General features: G+C 33.7%; 3 protein-coding genes across 3 annotated transcripts; 2 read left to right on the forward strand and 1 right to left on the reverse strand.

Annotated features, from left to right (window-relative positions):
* The first annotated feature begins 4,102 nt into the window (after positions 1 to 4,102).
* Positions 4,103 to 11,242, forward strand: LOC129946573 (steroid hormone receptor ERR2). Its single transcript, XM_056056814.1, has 2 exons — positions 4,103 to 4,683; positions 9,053 to 11,242. The coding sequence occupies exon 2, from the start codon at positions 9,065 to 9,067 to the stop codon at positions 10,346 to 10,348; it is 1,284 nt and encodes a 427-aa protein (XP_055912789.1). The 5' UTR covers positions 4,103 to 4,683; positions 9,053 to 9,064; the 3' UTR covers positions 10,349 to 11,242.
* A 5,288-nt stretch (positions 11,243 to 16,530) lies between these two features.
* LOC129947205 (UDP-glucuronic acid decarboxylase 1) lies at positions 16,531 to 18,390 on the reverse strand. Its single transcript, XM_056057673.1, has one exon. The coding sequence runs from the start codon at positions 18,077 to 18,079 to the stop codon at positions 16,700 to 16,702; it is 1,380 nt and encodes a 459-aa protein (XP_055913648.1). The 5' UTR covers positions 18,080 to 18,390; the 3' UTR covers positions 16,531 to 16,699.
* Positions 18,391 to 19,216: 826 nt separating this feature from the next.
* Positions 19,217 to 21,767, forward strand: LOC129946806 (glycylpeptide N-tetradecanoyltransferase). Its single transcript, XM_056057147.1, has 5 exons — positions 19,217 to 19,367; positions 19,446 to 19,586; positions 19,679 to 19,798; positions 19,922 to 20,565; positions 20,710 to 21,767. Exons 2-5 carry the CDS (start codon positions 19,451 to 19,453, stop codon positions 21,274 to 21,276), a joined length of 1,467 nt encoding a protein of 488 aa, XP_055913122.1. The 5' UTR covers positions 19,217 to 19,367; positions 19,446 to 19,450; the 3' UTR covers positions 21,277 to 21,767.
* The last annotated feature ends 5,129 nt before the right edge of the window (positions 21,768 to 26,896 follow it).

Below are 26,896 nucleotides of genomic sequence, written 5' to 3' on the forward strand. Positions count from 1 at the left end.
TCTGCCAATGAATTCTTGACACTTGACAGTCTTTCCTCATGTGGGCTAGCCAATTTAATCTGATTACCAACAACTTCAACGAAATGTTGGACCTTATATTCTTCTCGGACACAGTCAATGCTGATATTGCTGTAAATTCAGCCAGTAACCTACTTGTCGAAGAAGAATTTAAATGTATGTAATGTTCCTAATTGCTCCAAAGAAAGTCTTGAATTTAACTTTAAAAAACGCAGACTTAATGAACTTCTTAACCTGTTATGTAATGTTAACTGGAATCATTTGTTTGAGAAATGTGACATTAATGCTATGTGCTATAAATTCTTCTTTGTTCTCGTTAACTTTTCTTATGAGACCACACCACTGCGAAAACCACGCAATGTTTCTAAATCTCCTCCATGGTTTGACTCTTGCTTAAAAAACTTAAAAAATAAAAGAAACAAGGCCTGGATTAAATATAATAAAACGAAAGCTGATAATGACTATAATGGTAATGACTATTCAAATATTCTTTATAATGACTATATTTTAAATGCTGAAACTGACATAAAAATCAACCCAAAAAACTTCTAGAGCTATGTTAATAGTAAGAGAAGTACTTACGGGTATCCAAACTGCATGTTTTTCAGTCATGACTCTGAAAAAAATTTCAAATACGTTTGCAAATTTTTCAAATATGCTTTCGAAGTAGTGAACTCCTGTCAAACGCCTGAGCCATTGGCACTCTCACAAAATTTCCCTCATTTGAATTCAATTATTCTTTGGATCTCTGAAGATAAAATCGTTCGCAAAGCTTCAGAACTTGTCGTTTGTTATAGCCCTGGTCCAGATGGTGTACCTTCCTATATTTTTAAAAAATGCGCATCCTATTTATCCTATCCTCTTCATATTTTTTTAAAAGAATCGCTTTAATTTTCAATTTTGTCCGTCATCCCTAAGTTATTTGAGTCCATTATTTGTAAAGTCATATCGTTTAATTGGAAGTCTATAATTTGTGACAGTCAACATGGTTTTGTTCAAAATAAGTTAACAGTGACTAACCTCTTTCATTTCAGTTCTTTTTGTATAGATTCGTTTGAAAAACGGAAACAAGTTGATTGTGTCTTCACAGTGTTCAGTAGGGCCTTTGATAAATTGTGCCATAAAACGTTAACTTCCAAACTTAAATCCCAAGGCTTTAACGATAAATTTGTTAGTTGGGTTTCGTCGTACTTATATAATAGATCATATAGCGTAGTTTTTTTGGAATGTACAGTCATCATATTTTTATACCAACTCTGGCGTACTACAACTTACAAGGTAGCCACTTAGTAACTTCACTGTTTATTTTGTACGTTAACGACGTACCTTCTATTATAAAACACTCATCTGTTTTGACATTAAAATTTTCAAACGCATTGACTCACTTGACGACTGTTTACTCCTACAAGATGATCTAAATAGTTTTCGCCAATGGTGTTTTATAAATAAGCTTTTACTAAACATAGACAAAATGTAAATCAATGTGTTCTACACGCAAACAAAATGTGTTGACTTTCAAATATCAATTAGGCTCTTCTTATTTGACTGAAGTCTCTACTTTCTCTGACATAGATATTGTTCTTGACTCAAAATTAACTTTTACAAATCATTATGACTATATTATTGAAAAAGCAAATAAGACACTTGGATTTATAAAACGGTTTTTACATGATTTTTGCGACCCTCGAACTTCCACATTACAATCATAGGCTCACGCTCATAAATCTTCCATCGCTCTCCACACACAGAGAGTACATTCAGCTGTTTTATTATAAAATTATTCAATGGGTCAGTAATATCACCATCAATTTAGGAACAATTAAACTTTATTTATAGCCGTTCAAGTATTAGAAGACAAGTTCCTTTGTGTCCTATATCAAACAGATCGAACTATGGCAAAAACAACCCCCTCATCCAATTGATTTCAGTTTACAACAAGTATTCAGCCCTATCATGAATTCCATCGTAATCGGAAAATTTTACGAATCCCGAAAAACTGTATCATGAAATCCGTTCGTAATGCAAAATTGTATGAGATTTTCCACTACGAACGGATTTCATGATACAATTTTTCGGGATTCGTAAAATTTTCCGATTACGATGGAATTCATGATAGGGCTGATTACTATTAGGTATATTCCGTAAACGATAATTTTAAAAGTAAAACATTTAAAGTATGTTTTCAACACTTCAGTTTAGCTTTTTTTGCAAATTGCGTCTTGCAGAACTTACCATTGCATTTTCCTACTTTTTCTTTTTTCCTGTTCTACAATTGTCTACTAATTCGCAACATGATGCTATAAATTAAACAAACATTCACTGTAATCTTGATTCTGCATTGCTCAAATTTCATATAATGCAGAAATGAATATCTTCCATATATTGGTCTTTTCTCTCTTTTCCTCACAACCACTATATATTATGTAGCATCCCCTTTTCCGAAAATCATATCCAGATGTGTATAAGTATTTATAATTGAACCATTATAAAACCATTACCTTCCAGACATGGACTGCTAGTAGCCAACTTCGCATTGTTGCCTTCTCTCTCTAATCGCTACTAGCCCTTTTGGACGTCCATCGAAAATATGGGAAAAGTTCTGAAATTGATTATTCTATTTTGTTTATTTTGCCAATTTTAAGGGAGATTATCTATGGGAATATGAATCGAATAGCAGTATGTCAATAATAAGTGGCCATAATTTCTTTGGATCCATCTACACCTAAGCCTGCTTAATGGTTGGGCGCATTCACAAAGCTAGCGGCTACGTAGTCAAAATTCAACTAGCTTTGTGAATGCAAAACTACACTACAAAGCTAGTTAATCTGAAGCTGTTATATTGTTGACAAATGCAAATATATAAAATAAGAAAAAAATTTGATTTGATAACTTTAACTTATCTTTTGTGTTTTAAATTCAATAAAATCAAATTTAAGACACAATTTGAATGATTTATATTTGTATTTAAATACTGAAAGATTTAATACATTTTGAATTCGTGTGTCTGTACCAAACAGCTGATTGTGAAACGTCAAAATCTTCCTCCACTAACTTTGTAGCCGAATTTTTTACACTACGTCGGAGGGGAAATTTCAACTACTTTTGCAGTTAGATTTAGCCAATCAGAATCCCTTGACTACGTAGCCACTAGCTTTGTGAATGCGACCGTTGACAGGCCTTAAGCACTATTCACATAAGAACGACCAACGAATTCGTCGATTTTGACATTTCACATGAGAGTTTTTAATTCGTCGCGAATGAAGTTTGACTTTGACAATTGTTTTTTTTTTTGGTTTTTATCATTATTGTGTTTTGTTTTGAAAAAAAAAACAATCGTTTGAGAAAACGCGGTCGAAGCTAATGTATTTGCTTTAAAAAAAAAGTTATTGGTTTTCTTGTTAATAAACAAAACAAGAAAAAGATTTCATGTGTATGCATTTAATGCAAATCGGAAAATTGAAGGATAAATATCCAGAAAAGTTCTTTACATATTTTAGGATGTCAAAGGAAACATTTGACTACATGTTGAGCTTGGTAAAGAACAACTTGGTTGCGAAACTTACTAGCTTTAGAAACAACATTATTTGCGCCATTTATATCTTTTCAATCTCATCCATATTTTTTAAGGAGCCACAGCCGAACACCATTCACCACCGAAACCAAAACAAGAACGATTTTTTACGTTAAGTACGTGCGATTATTTTATTCGTTGGGAGTGTGGATAATGTGGAACGCGAATAAAGTTTGACAGTTCGTATCAACTACAATTTTTTTCACGACGAATTAATTTGTTTTCTTAAATTTATTAATATATGATATTGAAAAATAAAAGTATGCATCATAAATCAAATCGTTTTGTTCAGATTTTGAGTGGAAATATGTGTTCTAACGTATATAAACTCACATTTTGTAATTCATTCGTCGTTCGTTGCTCGCGCTCATGTGAATAGTGCTTTAAATCACAGTGAGTGTAACGAATACCTTAATATATTCTTATCCAATGCATGAACCTCAGCTTGACCAACCTAAAGTAAATACAAAAACATCAATTAAAAAAAAGTGACATTTTCGCATTTCCCCATTTGACAGTTCTATTTCTCTAATCTCAAAAAGTGCAAAAAAGAATTATTTTCCTTTTTCTTCCCTTTCAATAAAAAAGTTTATTGTAATATTTATTTTTTTCCGTTCGAAATTTTGCAAATTTTATTTCGATTTTTAAAAAACTACTTTTCAAAAATGCCTTCAAATCTCAATCCCAAAAGAAAACCCCTAATTTAAATTATCGAATTGCCACCGATACCAAAACCAAATCCCATTTCATATTCTCAATCTCAAGAAAGAAAAATGAAGAAAGACCAAAAAAAGCAAGATAAGAAAACTTACAATTTTCTCCAGCCAAAAGCCACAGGCACAGCCAGAGCCAGCGAAAGAAAACAAAATTAAAAGAAAAACAAATTGTTTATTTCTGTATTTGCAAAGCAAATAAACTTTATACCTTTTTTATGAGGCTTGGAAATAATCAATTAACTGAAGAAATTATTAAGCGTACGAAGAATTCGGGTTCGGGAAATCCGTACAAGATCGATACAAAAAAAAAGCTAAAGAAAATAATCCCAGCGTCTCTGTCTAGTCTAATTGGGTGAAACAGAATTAAAGCAATAATAAGTAAGTAAACATTTTGTTATAAAAAGAAAAACAATAAAGATAAAGCAAGGAATTATAAGAGTTTTATGTGTTTTAGATGCAATTCGGGTTATTTATTAGAGAAACAAAAAATAGAGAAGAATAAAATCATTTACCTACATAATGTACCTCTTTTCTTGTTTACTTTTGTTTATATAAGACAATCAAATTAAAATTGATAAGAACAACTTAAATATATTATGTGTTGCTTGTTTCTCTACGTGAAATGAAGACATAAGTTTTTTTTTGTCTTTTTTGTCGATAATTCTAAAACACTATAAAAGCCATGCAATACTTAATAACTTAATCATTGTTCTCTTATACAATCTCTGGAATTGGAATTTTTACACCTGTTGCATTTGTTGCTAAGCTGCGCAGCTGATTTTATTTTAAAGTTATTTCTATTAAAATTGAGTTGGTATTTGAGCTTTGATTCATAAGTTGTAATTTGAAGTATATTTCCCAATATTGGATAATATGTAGTTTTTTTTTTAAGTTCAAATACATGCTATCGCCTTTCTTCCCTGGAAGGTTTAATAAAGCTTGCGGACTATATGTTTGTATTTTCAAGCAGAGATACGTACATGCCGTTTGTAACGTCACTCAATGTGAATGGTCTCGAAATAAAAACTGATGTTTGCCGCTATGATTTGCCTTTAATCATTGAAAGAAACTATGTAACTCTACTATCGATCACAGGACATAATGACATTATTTGCGGGTAAAAACGGCAGACTTATTTGTTAAAAACGCAACACTCCTTGATCTGAATTAACCAAAAACTTCTATTTGCATTTCATACTAATTTTGTGTCACTATACAGCTGCAGTCAACAAATTAGCACCACATAACATCATCAACTATGTGAAATTAAATTGACTCCTTTTAAATTAACAAATGTTTAAGCCTTTAACCTGACAGATCTAGATAATTTTTGTGTCTGGCATCTTGATATGTTATTTTTTAAAATACAAATTTTAATATTAATGATTCAATAGAAATACAATTTTTTTATATCTTAAAACTTAATAGATAGTGTCTTATGCTAATATATGGACTTTCTCTTAAGAGATTCCATATTTCTTTTATTGTGTTGATAACTAAAAAAAAAGATGAGACCGAATAATTAACTCAAAACTGGGCAACTCTTCTGGCAGAGGATTCGTTATTAGAGAGACACCGCAAGGTGGTGCTCTATGCCCTCTTCCCTGGAACTTAGTGGTGAATGAAATCCTAACTAGTCTGGATGCGGAGGGCTTCAGAGTGATAGCCTATGCGGATGACGTTGCTATAGAAGTGTCAGAACGGGCCACATTCTTAACTCCTTAAAAGAACACTTACAAAATGTCTTAGACAGACTAATACTCTGGGCTGATCTGTGTGGACTGAGTGTTAGTTAACCCACACAAAACCGATTTAGTCTTATTTTCGAGGAGATACAAAATTCCATTTGTCAACCCTCCCTATATTAAAGGATTCCAATTAAAATTCTCAGACGAGGCTAAATACATCGGTCTTGTCTTGCATAAAAATCTAAATTGTAAGCGCAACGTACAGGAAAGAGTCAAAAAAGCTACTGTAGCTCTCTTTTCTTGCAAAAAAGCTATTGGTAATAAATGGGGCTTACAACCCAGAATCACGCATTGGCTGTGCACATCCGGAATTAGACCCATTTTAATGTACGGTATGGCAGAATGGTGGACTGCTTTAGAGAAAGGAATAAACCGGCATAAATTAAATAAAGTCCAACGTTCAGCTAGCCTATGTATAAGCGGATTGCTTCGCACGACCCCATCTGCGGCACTGGACACCTTACTCTACCTAACACCTCTTCACATTTTTAGCAAATAAATAACTGCAAGCTCTGCTATTCACCTCAAAGCTTCGTCACAGTGGACTTACAACAACATGGGCCGCTCCGTAATTCTTAGGATGGTAATTAGAATCAATTCCAAAGCACACACACTAAACCAACTGCAATTCGACAGAAACTTCCAGATTTCTATACCTCCCAGATCTTTTTGGGAGAATAGGACATTCTTGGAAGATTAGTCAATCCATTTTTATACAGATGGTTCAAAAACAAAAAAAGAAGTTGATGGAGGTGTGTACTCTGAAAGACTGAAATTAAGTCTCTCATTCCGCCTTCCCAATCATTGTAGTGTGTTCCAGGCGGAATTTTTGGCGATAAAGGAAGCCTTGTCCTGGCTTAAAGAAAACAAAACGTGATATCAACATCTGATATCCGTATTTTCTCAGATAGTCAGGCTGCTATCAAATCACTGGACTCTGTCTCTACAAACTCTATAACTGTCGATCATCTCTAATGGCGATGGAACTTTACTGGGTGCCGGGCAATAGAGACATTCCGTGTAACTGCAAGGCAGATGAACTCGCCAGGAACGGTACAGTGCAACCCATCCTACCACGTTTGGCATATACTGACATACAAATCGCTACTTGTAAACTGTTGTTAATGCAAGACCCTATAAAGAAGGCAAACCCCAGGTGGAACAACATCACCACGTGTCAGGTCACACAAAATATCTGGCCAACAATGGATTTAAAACGTTCAAGGTGCTTCCTATCTCTAAGCAGATCGCATATAAGCTCGATAATAGGTGTTAAAACCGGACACTGTCTAATAGTAAAGCACGCCACGCGACTAGGACGAGGAAGATGAGGAAACAGTTATTCATCTTCTCTGTAAACGCCCTGCTCTTGCTCGAAAACGCAAGAATTACCTACGAGAATTCTTCTTTACCGATCTAAATGATCTTAATCATATTAACATAACCAGCCTCTCACGTAAGGGACTCAAACTGGTTCCATTGAGTTTAGGAGGAAGCCTCAAGATTCATGTGGTATCACAATGGGCCATTAAACTGGCCTAAGTGTGTCCGTTTCCATCTTGGACAGCCACTTCAACTTAACCTATCCTGTGTGAAATCGGAATCCAAATCAGTGGAACGATTCGTTTCACTTTTGATCATAAAAGTATCAGCTGTTTAGGAAAATGAAATTCCGTCCGGAAAACAGAAAAATAAATTTTTAGAGAAATTCATTTTCCTGAACAGCTGATACTTTTATGTTCAAAAGTGAAACGAATCGTTCCATTGATTTATGTTCCAATTTCAGATAATTCCAATGACAGATTTTGCCAGTAAAAATTGTTTTCACAAAAATTCCAATATTTTTGTTCAATGATAAAAACCAATGATAGCTTTAACTGACGCCTAAGGGACATTCAACAGCTCATTGTTTTAAATTATTGAGCATACTTATTGCCAACTCTGTTGTTGTTTGAACTACGGACTTGAAACTATTCCAGCACTGCCGTGTCATTAAATATTTAAAGACTTCAGAATATTGTCGAAGAGCTTTAAGAAACTATTTTTTAAAGCCTAATTTTATGTGTAATGGCGGAATCAATTCATTCTCAGTCTCTTTTGTTGTGTCTCATTGGTCATTTTGTTTTCCTGACCAAAAATCCAACAGAATTTTGACCATACAGAATTTTGCAATACACAATTTTGACATATAGTCTTGTGACCCATAAAATATTTAGACCCCAAACTAATATCTACTTTAGCTAATAAAGCATTAACTATGCCTCTTGATTGGTGTTCTTAACGATTTAAAACTCAATGGGAACATAGAAACAGAAAGAACATAAGATCACATTATTTATTAAAAAAGTGTTAAGATGAAAAGGGAGAAAGGAGCACAATTCACTTCCTTAGTTAATGCCTACCAACCTAGCTAAGAATAGTAGAGCAACCCTCGGAAAATATTTTTTTCAATCGCATTTACGACGACGTCTCATATTTGAAATGCCCTCAACGTTTAAAATGGATTAAGGAAGCACTCTCAACCTAACCTTTAAAATACTAATATAAAATCATTCAGTCTCAGGCCCTTTGAACTCGATTATTAAAAAAAAAGTACTCAATTTTTTTTTTTAATATTTCTCTTTAAGTTGTGCGTACATTTAGCAGCATATCGATCTAAACTGATCTTTTCTAATTAGAATTTTATGTTTTAGTAATATAATGGATACCATTTGAAAGTTCGGAGATCAACCTTTTGGTGCACTTTCGTATTTAAAAAATGACAGTTTTTTTTTTTTTTTTTTTAAATATAAATAAATACAAGGAGTTAAATTCCTATACCTACAACTCAGGGATATTTTTTGAGAAAGGTGAAATTATTTTTTAACACAAGCCTATAGAAACTTTGCATATAAACATCGTTACGTATTATTTTAATATTATATGTATTTACTTTTTCTTATCTTTCCAAGTATCTATGTACGTACATAAATAAAGATTTGTTTTTATTCGTTTTATAGCTTTATATCACAATGGCTGATGGAATGGGGGGTAATTTCAACATAAAACAAGAAATCGACACAACAACAAATTGTTGCAGTCCCACAACATCAATTCTCAATTGTTCAAATTCTATTTCATATAGCAGTTCGGCTAGCAATCAACTCCAGACATCACCATCTGTATCACCCGAGCGTCAGCTGTGCAGTTCGACAACTTCATTGTCGAGTGATTTACTTTGTGGCAATGGTGGTGAAAACAAAGCTGGAATACGTGAGGAAATCCGTAGACTATGTTTGGTTTGTGGAGATGTTGCATCGGGATTTCACTATGGCGTTGCTAGTTGTGAGGCATGTAAAGCATTTTTCAAACGCACTATTCAGGGCAATATTGAGTACACATGTCCGGCGAACAATGAGTGCGAAATCAATAAGCGCCGCAGGAAAGCATGTCAAGCATGCCGTTTCCAAAAATGCCTTCTCATGGGGATGCTCAAAGAGGGCGTTCGGCTGGACCGAGTTCGAGGAGGGCGGCAAAAGTATCGACGAAATCCCGTTTCGAATTCCTACCAGACCATGCAAATGCTCTATCAGTCGACTACATCATCGCTGGAAGATATCAAGATCCTAGAAGTACTCAATACCTATGAACCAGAAGCGCTGTGCGTGAGTCAGCAGGAGGAAGTCAAGAGCAGCAATAATTTCTCATCGAAATTCGGAGGCGATGCTCATGACATGTTGGCTGTTTTGAGCGATCTGTACGACAAGGAACTGGTTGGTGTTATTGGCTGGGCCAAGCAAATACCCGGTTTCACGGAACTGCCACTAAACGATCAAATGAAACTGCTCCAGATATCATGGGCGGAAATACTGACACTGCAATTGGCATATCGTTCAATACCATTCAATGGGAAGTTGAATTTCGCCTCTGACGTGTGTATGGACGAGCGAGCAGCCAAGGAGTGTGGGGCCACCGAGCTGTACTATCACTGTGTCCAGATCGTACAGCGAATGGAGAGACTATCGCCTCGGAAAGAGGAATACTACCTGTTGAAGGCGCTTATCCTCTCAAATTGTGATGTTCTGCTGGACGATTCCAGCTCGTTGCGAAACTTTCGCGAATCCATATTGAATTCATTAAACGACTGTGTATATTTGCTCCGCCATACGACAGCAGTATCACATCAACAGCAGTTGCTCCTCCTACTGCCGTCCCTGAGACAAGCCGACAATATAATTCGAAGATTTTGGCGTTCAGTTTGTCGCGAAGGTAATGTGACTATGAAAAGACTTTTCGTCGAAATGCTAGAGAGATAAAAAGAAAACTTACAAAATCCTTAGTACAGTTATGTATATAAAATCCTATATAATCATACAAACATATATATACATATACAGGTAGTCAAAAAATATGTAGTTATAGATTAAATATAAAAACAAAATAATAAATAACAATAAGCAGAATATAGCATTAAATGTGTAAAGATAAAGAAGGACAAACGATGCGGGGGAAACAAATATTATTATGATTAACACAAACAAAAATCGCAATAATGGTGTAATATTGTTGTCTAAATATATATTTTAACTTACAACTAAATGTGCTACCTAAGGAAATCATTTAATTTTTATGTCGTCAAATTATGAATGACTTCAGTTTTAGTTTAAGAATTTAATTTAATAGGTAGGTACTCGAATGAGAAGCCAATCTCACAATTGGATTGCGTCGCAAAAAGATCTCCACAGCTGAATTTATATATCGAAAGAAAAATACTAATGATTAAAGTACGTGCATACATACTAACCAATCCTCGAGCTAATAAAGTAATAAATTAGAAAGAAAACACAAAAAGGGGAAAGTCATTTTTCGGTCTTATCACAAATTAGATTGTGTTTATAATGTTTGCATGTAACTGTAAAGAATACAACAAAAATAAAATGTCTTATAACTTTTCTGAGTACTTTTCCAAGTAAATACATAAATGTAAAGAATTACGATATAATTTTGATGGGATAACTTTGAAAAAAGTTTAACCAAACATCAAACACTGGGTTTAAAACATACAAAACAAAAAAAGGAAAGCACCAATGAAAACTTTGTATTTAAAAAAAAGAAACAAAAACATATTATAATAGTTGTAATATAATATTTTAAGTTTTTTTTCTTTTCGTTGTAAAACAAAAGTAATCAAATAAATTTATTTTAATTTTTGTTGAACAATTTTAATCAAATTTGGTTCTTATTTAATTGGATTTTTGTTGTGTCTTAACATTTATTTTAATACAATTATAGGTGAAGATCCTCAACTAACAGTTGCATTGCAGAATAAAATTTGTCTATATATTTTTTAAATCGATTCCAAATCAAATTTTGGAACTATAATCCTTTTGTACTTGTTCCTTGTCAATTGGAAACAAATTTTGCGAACATGAAAATAATAAATTTATTTTTGGACATAGTTTTGGAATGACTGACTGTCAAAGTCAGTTCTTAGTGGAAAAAATTGTTTGTTTTCGTCCTAGACCTAATCCTTAATTAAAAATGCATAGAATATGATTTGTATTATTAATCGACGAAATACAACGAGAACAACGAAGTTTTTGTTATGTAAACGTTTTTGGAACTTTTATCTTTCTACTTTATCATCACTTCCATTTCAAGGTTGTGACTTGAGGTTTCATCCAACATCTTCTTCTGAAACTCACTAATTTTGTCAATGGACCTACATATATGTTTTCTTGAAATGGTATTCCGTTTCTTTTTGATGTCGCTTCATAGCGTAAACTACCTCTTCAACCTTATTGCAGAGTTCTTTTTTGATTTCAATTTGTCACTCCAAAGCGACGTTACAAGTTATGCCTTTTTTTGTTTTCAATGTTCAGCTGGGAGACCAAAAGTTAAAGCATCTGGGCATTCTTCCACCAATTCTTCTAGGGTACAAATTCGTATTATCGTTTCCTCCAGTGCACTAAATTTATACTCCTTATTAAGGCCTTCACCGGTCGCTATTTTTGTCTTTCGTTTTCAGACATTTTCTTCCTCACGTACTTGTTTTATCAATATTTATCATACCTTAAATTATTTTTTTTAACAAAAAAAATCATGGTTATCAACTTATCACTTACTTTTTTGTATTCGGAATAAAAAAAAGTAGGTGATAAGTTGATAACCATGATTTTGTTGGTGGGCCCAAACTGTTAAGTTCTTTTACTACTTCTTTCCAAAATTTTGATACATCTTCCTTAGACCGATATGTTGTGAAACCATAAACAATATCTCGTTTTTTTTTTATAAAACTAATTCAAACATGAACTTGGTGAGTATTTGTTGAATTCGACCTTAAAAAGATAAATTTGTATTAATATTTTCATTATTATTTTGTTGAGAATTGCTTACATTGTTTGCCCCGCTTTCAATTTCGACAACTAAATAACGGGGAAATATTCAGAGAGAAAAACACAACATTTTCCCATGAAAACAATTTTTTTCCCAATACCAATTTTTCGAATATGGCACCAAAATCATGGGAAAAGAAGTTCCCAATAACCCTAAATATGTCATATTTGAATATAAGCCATAGTTCGGCATCAATAATTCCATGGGATACTTTCAAGTTTTTGAAGATACGAAAAATTTCAAGGGAAATTACAAAAAAAATCAATTCAGTAGGCATTAATACAGGGTGGGCTAAGAATTAGTTAACATTTAAATGTAACTTACTTAAACGTTCAACGTTTAAACGTAAACGTTCGGCTGAATTAGGATTATTCCGCACATCATTACGCCGTATTTTGAAATTAGATATGAAATTACATCCATATAAGATCCAGGTAGTGCAAGAATTAAACCCTAATGATTTAAATTTGCGTAAGTCATATGGCGAAACAATGTTAACTCGATTCAGTAATTTTGACAACATCTTATTCTCTGACGAAGCCCATTTTCACCTAAATGGACATGTAAGCAAACAGAATTGCAGGTATTGGAGCAGCGAAAATCCTAAAGCTAAACATGAGAGGCCACTTCACTCTACTAAGGTAACTGTATGGGCTGCAATTTCAGCAAAAGGAATCATCGGACCATACTTTTTTGAAGATTCTCGGGGCCGTTCAGTTACTGTTAATTCTACCGAGTATGTGAAAATGTTACGGGAGTTCTTAGCACCGATGCTACTGGAATTTGCTGGCTATAATCGTAACTCATGGTTTCAACAAGATGGAGCCACATGTCACACATCGAACGAGTCCTTTCCGGTGGTCAAAAAAATGTTTCCGGAAAAGCTGATTTCCAGACAACGTGACATCCCATGGCCACCCAGAAGTCCAGATCTATCCCCAGCAGACTTCTTTTTATGGGGTTATTTAAAGAGTCGTGTCTACATTGATAAACCGAATACACTCCGTCAAATTAAAGAAAAATCATCGAAGAGATGTCGGTGATCTCGCGGTCTCTTTGCAGAAGATTATTCGAAAACGCTTAGATGAGTGCAAAACCGAAATGGTGGTCATTTAGACGATATAATTTTTAAAAAATAAATTACAACTAATTAGCTTTCTCGTAAATAAACGATTTCTTAAATATGTTAAATGGTTTTTTTTTAATTTTTTCAAATGATAACTAATTCATGGCCCACCCTGTATTTTAGCAACTACCAAAATCATTATTGTCTACAAAACACTCCTCAGGTAAGCTACAACTCCATCACGATTTGCATTTTGTATTGTAAGGAAATATTACTTACATATTTCTTTTCTGAATTTACAAGGAACCTTTTTACAGAAAGTATTTAATAAAATTGTACAGAAAATAAATAAATTATAGAGTAATAAAGTTCAGCTTTTAGTTGAATAAAAAACATGATCAATTGTCAACTTTCAAATAAAGTTGCCCTGATTGGAAGGCATTTTTTTGGCAGCTGGCCAATCAGATGCAGGAAACTTGCCTTACTTTCAAGTCTATAGTTCTAGGTGCTTAAATTTAAATAAATTTGAAAGAAAAATAGAATTTTGACTTAAAAGAGTAACAAATCAAAAATTGTAAGCGTTTTGATATAGGAATTTTATTTTAAAATGCTTTTATCAAAAAGGAAACACGAAATGTTACTTGGGAAAATCAAAAGGAAGTTTGTAGTTTATGACAGGTTTGAATTAATTATCTACTTTAAATCCAATCGAAAACAGTATAATGCAGCTAGGGTCTCTGTGAAATAATTCCCTAATAAATAACCCCCCCATAATCAATATGAAATAATAATGGGAATATTTGATTTCATTTTTAATTTTAATATTTGTTCCCAGAATTATTTATTTCCAGAATCAAAGCTTTTTTTGTGTGTACAAAATTTGCAGCAAATTTATATAATTTAAAGCCAGGTTTGTTTAAATGTAGAAGAATTTGCATACATAATTCCAAAACATTCTTGAAGAAACAGTTACCTTTTTCCTTAAAACAATATCTGTGCGCGAGGATGAACAAGAATGGTTTAATAATCATCTCAGAGTTTTGAAATGTCAAAAAATAGTAGGATATAGAGCTAGATTTACAAACAGTACAATTGACTGGAATAACTACAAAATTTTAAGAAATGAGTTCCAAAAAGAAATAAACAAAGCTAAAAGTGATTTTATTAAAAATAAAATAAATAATTCAGTAGATTAGAAGTCAATGTTGACAACTATTAAACAATTTGTGTTAAAACAAATACAAGCTAAAATAGCCGAAGTTGTTTTCGAAAATATAACTTACAGTGAAAATACCCTTTTAAAAAACAAGTTTAACAAGTATTTCGTAGACAGCATAACTGAAATAAGTGCCTCGATCCCATTTGTCCCTATTTCCTTTCGTTTTCAAGAAATTGAGTGTACTGATTTAAAGAAAGTGTGTAATAATATAAAAAATAAACGTTCAGCGTTTAATGTCATAGCACCCCCTTTAACTAAAATAATAAATATATCCTTTTTTGACGGTATTTTCCGCAGCTCATGGAAAGTGTCTCAAATTACTCCGATCCCCAAAGTTAAAAAATCAATTAAGTGTGAAGATTTTAGACCAATTAATGCTCTCCTTCCCTATGAGACGGTACTTCAAAAAGTTGCAGCATTCTTGTGAAGGTGCCCTTAATATGGTGAATGCAAATTGGACCCAACAACTTGACGCAAAAACAAAAATATTATGTGTTTTTCTTGATTTAAAGCAGGCTTTTGAGACAACTTGAAAGTTATAGAGTGCGTGATAAATCACTATCTTGGATGATTTCGTATCTACGAGTATCAAATCGAATGCAAAAGACTAAAGCGAACAACATTTTATCGGATAAAATCTTAAATGATAGTGGTGTACCACAGGGGTCCATCCTTGGCACTTTTCTGTTTAACGTTTATATCAATGACATCGGCAGTGTAATACAAAACCGTAAATATGCTTTGTTTGCGGATGATGGGTTGTTGTATGCTAGTTGTGATAATTTAAAAGAAGGTATTGCTAAAATGCAGGAAGATTTGGATAATCTAAGTGTTTGCTTTAAAGCAAACAAGCTAAAATTAAATGTATCGAACACAAAGTTGATGATTATTGGTAAGTGAAAGTGTAACAAACATTAAAGTTGATAATGAAAACTTAGAAATAATAACAGAAGTAAAGTAATGGTGATGTTATAGACAACAAACTTTCATTTAATAAACACATAGACTATGTAGTGAAAAAAAAGTATCAAAAAAGATTAACTTATGGAGAAGAATTCGAAAAAAATATTTCCACCGTAAGTACAATAAATATCTTCTTTGAATACTGCCCATCAATTCTGTTTTTGTGCAATCAAGAAATGATTAATAAGCTTCAACTTCTTCAAAATAAAGCAATGCGAACGATTTTAAAGTGTAATATTTATACTCCAATCGCTTATATGTTAGATACGAATGTGGCTTAACGTTGAACAAAGAATTTTAATGAATGTTTTACTGTTTGTGCTTAAAATTAAACATAATTTAATGCCTGCTTATCTTTCTCGTTTCCTCAACTATGTAGGTAATGTTCAACCATTCTCTCTGAGAAATAACCAAGACTTCCGCCATCCATTTGCGAGAACAAGTGCAGCCCAGAATAGTGTTTTCTTTAAAGGACTTCGAATTTTCAACAGTTTGTCAAATGATTTAAAATTTGAAACCAATTACAGCAGCTTTAAAAGGAACATTATAAATTTTGTTAAATTCCAAAATTAGTAATATCATATCTAAGTTATTGTTTAAATTATTTAATTTAATTATTATTCAATCATCAATTGAAAGGGAACTATAGTTGAACTCGCTTTGTTGGTTGATAAGTTTTTCTTCCTATAAATCTTCAAAAAAGATAAGAATTGTGATTCTTGAGACATCAAAGCTTCTAAATTGTTTTCTCCCACCTCTTTATATGAAGAGCGCCTTCTAGAGTTTTTATAAAAACAACTTCAAAAGAACAATAAACATTTGCATACCTAATCTTAACACGAAAAAAAAAACACTTTTTAACAGGCCAAATAATTTTATTACAAAAAGAAAAAAATAAAACACATTTAAAAAACAAAATTAAAAAAATAATTCAACATAGTTATTATATACTTATCAAACATAAATATTTACAGACTAGACATTTAAAAAAATAGCGACTTAATCTTATTTAGTGTGTGTATATCAATCTTCTTTAGCGTGGTAACGATTTATCTCAGACTCAAAGTAGCGATTGCTGTTCTCCTGGAAGCGATCCGATCGTTCCAGTTCCTTTCGGAAATAATCTATAGTGCGATGAAGGCCCTCTTTTAATGGAATTTTCGGTTCCCAGTTAAGGTATTTTCTAGCTCGAGTAATGTCCGGCTTTCGACGTTGCGGATCGTCTTCAACTGCCGATGTTTGCCTAATTTCACTCTTGCCACCAACTAATTCCCTTATGATCACCGCAAATTCCTCGATGGTATGTTCAACTGGATTGCCGATATTAACCGGTTGAGTGTAGTTCGATGCCATCAAGGCTATGAGGCCATCGACCAAATCCGAGACATACTGGAATGATCTGGTTTGTTTGCCATTGCCGTAGACGGTAATGGTTTCGTTTTTCAGGGCCTGTATGATAAAGTTGGATACAACTCTGCCATCACTCATGTGCATGCGAGGACCGTAGGTATTGAAGATTCTCGCCACTCTAACGTTGACCTTTTCCTGCTTCGCATACGCATAGCTGAGGGTCTCAGAAACTCGTTTGCCCTCATCGTAGCAGGCTCGGGGTCCGATTGGATTCACATGACCCCAATAGGTCTCAGGTTGCGGATGGACAGTCGGGTCCCCGTAGACCTCCGAGGTGCTGGCTATGAGCACTTTGGCGGTTACTCGTTTCGCCAATCCCAAGACATTAATAGTTCCCATTGTATTTGTCTTGATGGTCTTCACTGGATTGTACATGTAGTGCGGTGGGCTAGCGGGACTTGCCAGATGATAGATTTCATCAACTTCGATGAAGAGCGGATTCACGATATCGTGATGTATCATTTCGAAATTCTCATGTCCTAACCAATGCTCCACATTGCGTTTGCGTCCTGTAAAGAAGTTGTCCACAACAATAACCTCATGCCCTTCGATCATCAGAGTATCCACCAAATGAGAGCCGACGAATCCAGCTCCTCCCGTAATTAGTATTCTTTTCCTGGTCTTGTAGTTCAAGTACTTGACATTCGGATACTTCTGAGGTATACTCGCTTCCAAGATCCTGACCTTTTCCTCCAACTTCGCCAGTTTACTCTTTGTGTATTTAAGTTCTTGTCGTTGTTGTTCGAGGATATCAAAATTGATTATCCCGTTTTTGAGGACCGAGTTGTCATGAATCTTCGCATCGTCATCTGCACCTACAGTGTTATCCTGCTGATGATGCTGTTGTTTGATGCCAGCTGAAGCAACCCTACCCAGACTATCATCCTCTGGGGGTGTTTGTTGCTTGGCAAGAGCTCTGAATAAATAGAAAATCACAATTAAAATAATTAAAACTGCCGTAATTTGTTTCATTCTTTTCCGCATTAGCGTCATCTCAAAACAGCTCTTGCTGCTGGTGGTTTCCTGCGTTGCATGAGATGAGGAAATAGCAGTTGAAGTTTTTCTTTGTCTCAAATTGTGGACGTTTTCAGTTGTAGGCAATGGGATAGTGTCGTCGCCGATGGTAGACGTAATGATTGGTTTATTTTTAACAACTTTTTACCCGTGAGGGTAATGTGAAGGAAGATTTAAATAAATAAATTTGTAGTACTGATAAAACACTTCAGAAAAAGTGTTTTATTTTTTTAATTTCGTTTCGTTGCCCGGCGATGACAACAAGACAACTCTCGTGTAGTGGGGTGTTATGAAAGAACAGCTGATGTTGACATTAGTCCAGTTGAGTTTCGTTCAATTTTTGAAAGTGTTCAACTCTTACTTAAATAAAAATTAAAGGTTAGTCTACATTTAACTTGTTTTCATACAAAAGTAAATTAATGAAAATACTTTTTTGTCAAAAATCCTAGTCAAACATAAATTTAAATTAAAGTTGTGCAAATTTTGAAGTAAAAAGAAAAAAGTTAAATCATTTTTAAGGCATACAAAAAAACACTTAATTTTATAAATAAAAAAAAAACTTTGTTAAAATTGGAACTTTTTAATGAAAATTGTAAGTATTTGCCAAAGATATTTACATTCTTAAGAACTCAATTCCAGCTTCCAGTTACGTGTATATCTCAATTTTTGGCTACAAGTTCTGAATTAAGTTGTAGATTTTCTAAAGCTTTCTTAAAGAGGCACTTTTCAAACAAAATTGTTTCTCAACCCCTTTCATCAGCATAATTCCCAAAATTATTAACATAACGTAAAGATGGTTAAATTATAAATTTAAAAACAAAAGCAATTTGTGAACAAAGTCACATAAAAAGAACCAGTAGACTAAGTGCGAATTTTTTCACACTCATTTGTTTTCAATCCATAATTATTCAAGCCCATATATCAATATTTTTATAGACAAATAGAAGTTTAAACCTTTAATTATATATGTAACTATTTTGAAAACTTCTCCGATTTCAATTCTGAAAGTTTCTTAAAAAAACCCACTTCAAAACATTAAAAATAAAATCAATTTCAAGCGTATTATTAATTGAAAACCAATGTGAAAGCCGCCTTAAGATCTTATTGGATTTTTGTCTATTACCATTCTAAGCTCTATTCTAAGAACCCCAAACTGAGCTACTTTACGCCATTCTTCTGTCAATTTTGTTCTCTTGTGCAAAAAAATATCAAAGGAGAACACGGGTGTGTAGCACACTATAATAAAATCCAAGTTTCCTGTAGAAAGGTAATTAAATGAAAAATTAATTAATCTCTATCGATTTCGTTCGATTAAAAAAAAAACAAAATCTAACCCTCCAAACAGCCACTATGGACAAAAACCAGCAACCGAATAAGAAAAAAGAAGTTGAAAAAGTAACCGATGAAAAAGTTGAAAACAATGAAGCAACAAAAACCGAAAGTGGCGGCGACGATGAAAAAACCGTAGCCGTACCCGATGATCAAGGTAAATTTTATTTCCAATCCAAATCGAAACAAGAAACGAAATCAATCATAAATCTTTAAAAACATCCCACATTTCTTACTTTCCTTACTTAGCATGGGAAGACAAGGAGTCTCGCAGTCGTCTGATGTCGGCGCTTTCCATGAAATTCGTTGATGTGTTGTCCGAATTGAATTCGACTAACGACGCCTTTAAAATTCCCAAGGATATCCGAAGTGAGTTCCCCAAAATTAAAACTAAATCGCCTTTTAGCTTCTGAATATTTAATGCCATTGCGTGCTTGGACGAATTGTTTGTTTTGGACAGTGAATTTTATTCTTGTTTTACTTGAATTGCAGCCCTCTATGGCGGTTACCAGAAGGACGAAGAGGTGAATGCGCGTGAGAACGCAAACAAAAAGTTCACCTTCTGGTCGACCCAGCCGGTGCCGAAACTGAATGAGGAGGTGTTCACAAATGAATCCATAGAACCGGATAAGGACATTTCAGAAATCCGCCAAGAACCGTACACCTTGCCAGAAGGATTCAAATGGGACACGCTCAATCTGAACAGCTCCCAGAATCTTACCGAGTTATATACTCTTCTCAATGAGAACTACGTGGAAGACGATGATTCTATGTTTCGTTTTGATTATCAGCCGGAGTTCTTGAAGTGGTCATTGCAACCGCCTGGCTGGCGTCAGGACTGGCATGTTGGTGTGAGGGTTGTGAAATCGAATCGTTTAGTGGGGTTCATATCGGCGATCCCCAGCAAACTCAGATGCTATGAGAAAATCTTGAAAGTTGTGGAAATCAATTTCCTGTGCGTGCACAAGAAATTGAGAAGTAAACGCGTAGCACCAGTGCTTATCAGGGAGATCACGAGACGAGTTAACTTGACTGGTATCTATCAGGCAGCCTATACCGCTGGAGTTGTGCTCCCGAAACCGGTTTCAACATGCAGATACTGGCACCGATCTCTTAATCCTAAGAAACTTGTCGATGTAAGTGAAAATTGTTATCAAATTATTTAAGCTGGGTCTTAACATAAGTTCAGGGTTGAGAGCTAACATATGGCCAAGTTCACAAAACCAAACTTAGATTTATCATGTTGTCAATAACTTCCTAAAATGTGTATTTATTTGTAGGTTAAATTTTCACATCTAGCCAGAAACATGACAATGCAACGAACAATAAAACTCTTCAAACTACCGGATCAACCAAAGACGCGAGGTTTTCGTCGTATTCAAATGAAGGACATGGAAGGTGCTCGCAAAATACTCGATGAGTATCTCGCTAAATTCCAAATATGTCCGGTATTCTCACAAGAAGAGTTCGTGCATTGGTTCTCGCCACGAGAAGGTATTATCGATTGTTTTGTTGTCGAAGCTGAGAATGGCGATATAACCGATATGGTGAGCTTCTATAGCCTGCCATCCACTGTGATGCATCACCCTGTGCACAAGAATGTGCGAGCAGCTTATTCATTCTACAATGTATCCACAAAGACTCCCTGGTTGGAGCTCATGAATGATGCCTTAATTTCAGCTAAAAATGTCCAAATGGACGTTTTCAATGCTTTAGATCTGATGGATAATAAGAAATTCTTGTCCCCCTTGAAATTTGGTACCGGTGATGGAAACTTGCAATATTATTTATACAATTGGAAATGTCCGACCATGCGGCCTGAGGATGTGGCATTGATTCTTATGTAGCGCGGGTACGACAAGCCATGCCAATTAAAAAAAAAATATTCAAAAAATAAATTGAAAAAAAAAAAATCATGGGAATAATAACACTGATTAATTTGGAAAGCCGTTGGGCTATGCGCACCTGAAGTTTGTGGGTGTTTTTTGTTTCCTTTTTTCTTATTTTCTTTTTCTTTTAATGCTGCTGCCTTGTTTTTGTTCCTATTTGCTAGGATTCCATCATCATTTAAATAAATAGAAAGAAATTTAATTATTGTTTGCATTTTCTCAGATATTTTTTTATTATAATTTTTTCAAAATATATAAGTAGAACTTGGTTGAGAGACCCACAAACTTCGTACTGTGTTTTTTGTATGAAGGGAAGGAATTAACTATAAGAACTCATTTTTTTCCGTGTTGATTTTATAATTTCGCTCGAGAAAAGTAATATTATTATGCTAAAGAATATAAATTAAATATTTTATTGCAATAAATGAGAATACTACTTAGAATTTAAATGTATTTTGTTTAATGTTTTTTTTTTAGTAAGCTGAACAGCTGACATGTCCCTGAGGTTTTTAAATGACTCAAAACATCGCTCATTGGTCTTAAACCTGATGTTTTGTATTTTGTTCCTGTAGTCTAGTTTTGGTGACGGCTTTCCTTCAAAATTTCCCAAGTCATCAATTCTCCTAATTTATCCTTCTTTCAAACATTTTTATCAGTTCTGAAAGTTGTAAGTTTTTCAGATACAATGCACATGAAGTTCAAACAACTTTTTTTAATGAATGAGTTTAATTTATTTTTATTATTGAATACTTTACAAATATGCGGCATTTGACCAGAATATTATTCTTTTCATCTTTAAGTAAAGGGTTTAAGTCGACATCGCCTAAATTATAGTTTTAATAGACCGCTTTAATTCAATCAAATTGGTCTTAGTTTTGTCACCTCATGCTTTAAATATCCTCACAGAAAAATTTTAAGCCGTCAGGTCAGACGAGCTGGAAGAAGAAGAAAGATACATTTCATCTGTGACAAATAAAATTGACTAGTTTGCAGTTTGCAAATCATAGGACATAACAAGCAATTCTTCTTGGGACATTTAAATCGTTATTTTTAAAATCAGTAAAATCTAGAGGTTTTAACTTAATCGTAATGTGGACTGAAGGGAAATGTTAAACCAGCGCACAGTCTGGTATTTTGACCTGAAACGTGGCCATAAATCAATTTTGTCAACTTTGATAATGGCAACTTGATCATATATTTAATTTGTGAGAAATTTGTTTTTTTTTTTTTTTTTGTTTCTTGCATTCGATTAATAATAAAATAAAACTCGATGCTTCTGAATAAGTCACAGATTCAACATATCTTTAGAAGCTATTAAACCACTTTCTTCCTTTTTGAATGGAAATCTCTCCGATTTTCTTCCGGTTCAACAAGGAGTTCCTCAAGGATCAATTTTATCCCCCCTTCTATTCTCATTATATGTGAATGAAACCGGTTTCATTATAAATAAAGTATCAAAACATTTTTATGTCGATGACATTCAAATTTACAAAAGCTGTCGTTTGGGTTTAATTAACGACTGCGCTTTCACGCTGAACCAAGAACTAGAAAAGATATCCTACTGGGCGTCGTGCAATGGGTTGGTTCTCAACGCAAACAAGAAAAGAATTAGACTTAACATACTTTCCTTCCATATTTCTAAACCAGAACCTCTTAGAATTCAATAAAACATTGACCTGGAATGACCACATCAACCAATTAGTAGGTAAAACTTATAGAACGCTGTGGACCGCCCAAAACATCACTCCATTTAAAATCAGACTTATGCTTGCAAGGACCCTTGTAATAACTGTTCTAACTCATGAATGCAAAATTTTTTACAACTGCGATTCCATCAGCAAACATAAATTAAACATAGCATTCAATAGTATCATTCGATACATCTTTGGCTTAAGAAGGTACGAACATATTTCACATTTGCAAGAGATTAGTATGCCTTTTAATGACTTCATGAAGCTTCGAACATTAACACTTTTTTTTAAAATCTTGAAAACACGCCAACCAGCTTATCTGTTTGAAAAAATCAGAATGTCAACATCGAATATATAGACATCGGTAGTTTTGCCACGCTTTTCATGTTTGACCTCAGAAAGACAATTTTTTATCGCTGCATGTCGCCTCTGGAACTCACTTCCAACTCATTTGCGGTATATAAGTGATATACATATTTTCCAAAAAGTATTAAAATCTTCTTTTCGAACCAAAGAAACTAACTTAACTTAACGAACTATCTTCTCTTCTTAACTTTAACTAACTTAACTATCTTTTCCTTCTTCTATTTCTATTTTAACGTCAATCAATATTTTATTTATAAATTTTAGTTATTTTTTTTTGTATATAATTTAATTTTATATTATTTTCTTACCGTATGTTTAAAAAAGTTTGAATTGTTATATAAAGTTAAGTCATAGGCTTTCACAAATTTATAAGATATCTATTATCTTACTGTGTAGGCGTTATAAATAAATAAACTGAAACTGACTAATCCATCTTGGTTTTACCCTACGTTTCGCAAGTTGTTTTCCAGCTTCTTCAGGGAATTTATATAGTATTTTGTATTAAAAAAAAAAAAACATGATTAAAAGTTGCACAAAAAGTGCGAAAAGTTTAACTATGGATAACACTAGTATCACCGTATTTAACAACTAGTGTATGGCAACACTATACAAAGTCAACTTTCACTCTCAGGATTAAGATTAAGCATGAGAGGTATATATCCAGGCTACTGTTTAGTGAAGTTGATCTATAAATTCGTCACCCCGTTCGCGACAATTTTTGAATAAGCACAAGTTTATTTGCGATTTAAAAAAAAGTGTATTTTCTAAGTGTTTTTTTTAATCTGAAAAGTGACTTTGAGAAAAAATTTGATATGGATATCGTAAATCAAGGTATGTACAATATTTTAAGCAATAGAAAAACAAAGCATTTGAAAAAAACTCCTTTTAAGCGACCATAACTAATCATTTTTTTTACATTATTCCAGATGAATAATTCCACCTTATCTCCATGAGTTAGTAAGAGGAAGCTCACAAAGACTAATTGACGCTAAACTTAAAGATTTCGATACAAAATATATGGATATGACAAACTGTCCCCCAGAGAAAATAGATGAACTTACAAAAATTATCAAGGTGTTCAAAGCAAACTATAAACGTAGATGGCAATTCTGCAGCTGCACAGAAAAGCGTTTCTTGGATAAGAATGAAAATTGGCTTAAAGTAACACTAGCTGTTGGCATTCTACCCGGAAAGTCTAAAGGTCGCCCAAGCAAAGAATTCGGAGAATAAATTGACCGAACAAAACGTCGAAAAACAGAGGAACTTAGAAAGAGTGTGTCTTTTGATGAACTGACACCGCAGCACAGGTGGTCAACGAGCAGCGGGAAATATTGATGTCGCAAGAGTGATGGAGGTTGCGACCCAAACTTCAACCAGGGCTATGAAGTTCCGGAAAGCAGCTGCGATTGGCAGTATAAACCTGAAATCTGCGAAACTCAATCCTGAAAACACTTTGAGGATATTCGTCGAAGCTAATTTAACTGCTAGTCAATACGAAGTGATTCATCAGGCCAACAAAGATATATATCCGTGCTATACCTACATGTATAAAGCTTAACAGGATTGTTACCCACCAAAAAGCAGAAGTGAGACAGTTTTCCGAAGTTAAGCTCCAAGATTTAGTGGATCACAGAACATCACGTTTATATAAATATTTGGAACGACAACTCCAACAGTGCCTTGAGACCAGTGAAACAGATTTAGAGCTCATATATAAGTGGGGATGCGATGGGTCTACTTAAAGCCAGTATAAGCAGAAAATCGAAGATGACGATAATAGTGATGCAAATATATTTTTGAGTTCCCTTATACCTCTTCGTCTCTAGTATGGGAAACAAATCTTATGGCAAAACATTCACTCTTCATCACCGAGATGGTGCAGACCAATACGGATTCGTTTTGTAAAAGACAGTAAGGACATAACCAATGAAGAAATCGAATACGTTGAAAAACAGGCTCAAAATCTTCAAGCACAAAAAGTAAGCAACAATATAAGAGTCAAACAATTACTACTTCCAACAATGGTCGATGGAAAAGTGTGTAACGCAGCTACGAATACTGCATCTAGCATCTATGTATATTACGTTATTATATATGTATGTGGATAAAAGGGATTTTCTAGGAAAAAGTATCTTTCGACATTAATCGGAATGAGGTTTTTTGTATTTGACTAAAAATATATCAGGTCATTGAATATTGACAAAAAAATGTCCTTGATAAACAATTTTTTTTTAAATAAATTAAAAACCGAAAAAAAATTTTTGCTTAGTTTCGGCTTCAAAACTTATAGTCTGAGAGCCAGTAACAGATATATATGACCAAGTTCCTCTCAAGTGATAATTAGTAAAATGCATCAGACAATCGAACCAAAAATCCTCGTGAACGTCAGCTAAGGCTCGGTGGGGGGGATGAGCGGTTGTAACCTCCCACGCTTGAAGAAAAAAAAATACATTCACTCATTTCCTCTCGGCTAAAAATTTATCAAGTTATAGCTAACCCAATATCTCAACAAAAAAAACAAAATCAGCTGGCTATAACATAGTGTATTGTTCGTCAGCTGATGTCTCGATCATGGAAAAAAAATCTTCAATTTCAGTGATGTCCTCTCAAATAAAAATTTACCTGATGGTAGCTTATATGTAACTTTTGATAAATATATACGTCAGCTGGCTGTATCTAGGTGGAAAAATCGTCAGCTGATACTTTGAAGATCGTTACATGGTCTTTCTTTTTAAAGTTTTTAAATGATATGTTCGTTGAACACTTAAAAAAAATAAGGAAGACGTGTCCAATTACACTTACAAACCTTATGACACTTAAAAGATAGATTATTAAAAAAAATTCCAAACAAAATTTACGCAATCTCTTTTAAGGGTCAAAGTTTAGTAAAACCTTTCAAAGGTGTCATGATTCAGAATGAAATCGAAAAACTTAATATTTTAGATACAGCTGCATGTATTTTAAATGAAGAAATACGTAAAATTCAGCCACAAAAATTACCAGATCAAATAAAAACAAAAGATTTAATAGACGGCGAATGCGAATGAAATTTTGATGAATTTTTATACGAAATTAATTTCTGGTGATAATTACCGATGAAGACAAAATGAGAGAACTAAAAGGCTAGCTAAATCATTTTCCGAAGATTTGATTTATGCCGTTTTTAATGGCCGGAACAAGTTATCGGAACATAATTGCTTAGGCTTGCAGTAGAAAAAATTGTCGATATTGTAAATCGGTACGGTCATTGTTGTGGCTATAGTACATTGGAAGGTCTTAAAACTGAGGCAACATTAATTTCTTGTGAACTTTCCGAAGTTTGCCCAGAAGGTATTCAGCGAACATCTGACTTACATACTGCTGTTGCATTTGACAATTATGATCGTTTCGTCGAAAAGAGAACCGGTAAGGACACGCTTCACGATACCGTAGGTATAATTTTTGAGGTAGAGAAAAATATAATTTGTCAATAAATATCTGGAAACGAAAATGAAAAGCTAAATTTTTAAATTGACAGTTTG

Source organism: Eupeodes corollae, chromosome 2 (genome assembly GCF_945859685.1).
Source record: "Eupeodes corollae chromosome 2, idEupCoro1.1, whole genome shotgun sequence".
NCBI lineage: Eukaryota > Metazoa > Arthropoda > Insecta > Diptera > Syrphidae > Eupeodes > Eupeodes corollae.

Coding starts and splice junctions, on each gene's coding strand:
- LOC129946573 (XM_056056814.1), top strand. CDS start 9,065: ATGGCTGATGGAATGGGGGGTAATTTCAACATAAAACAAGAAATCGAC.
- LOC129947205 (XM_056057673.1), bottom strand. CDS start 18,079: ATGACGCTAATGCGGAAAAGAATGAAACAAATTACGGCAGTTTTAATT.
- LOC129946806 (XM_056057147.1), top strand. CDS start 19,451: ATGGACAAAAACCAGCAACCGAATAAGAAAAAAGAAGTTGAAAAAGTA. Junction 19,587..19,678: donor AGCCGTACCCGATGATCAAG/GTAAATTTTATT, acceptor TTCCTTACTTAG/CATGGGAAGACAAGGAGTCT. Junction 20,566..20,709: donor ATCCTAAGAAACTTGTCGAT/GTAAGTGAAAAT, acceptor ATTTATTTGTAG/GTTAAATTTTCACATCTAGC.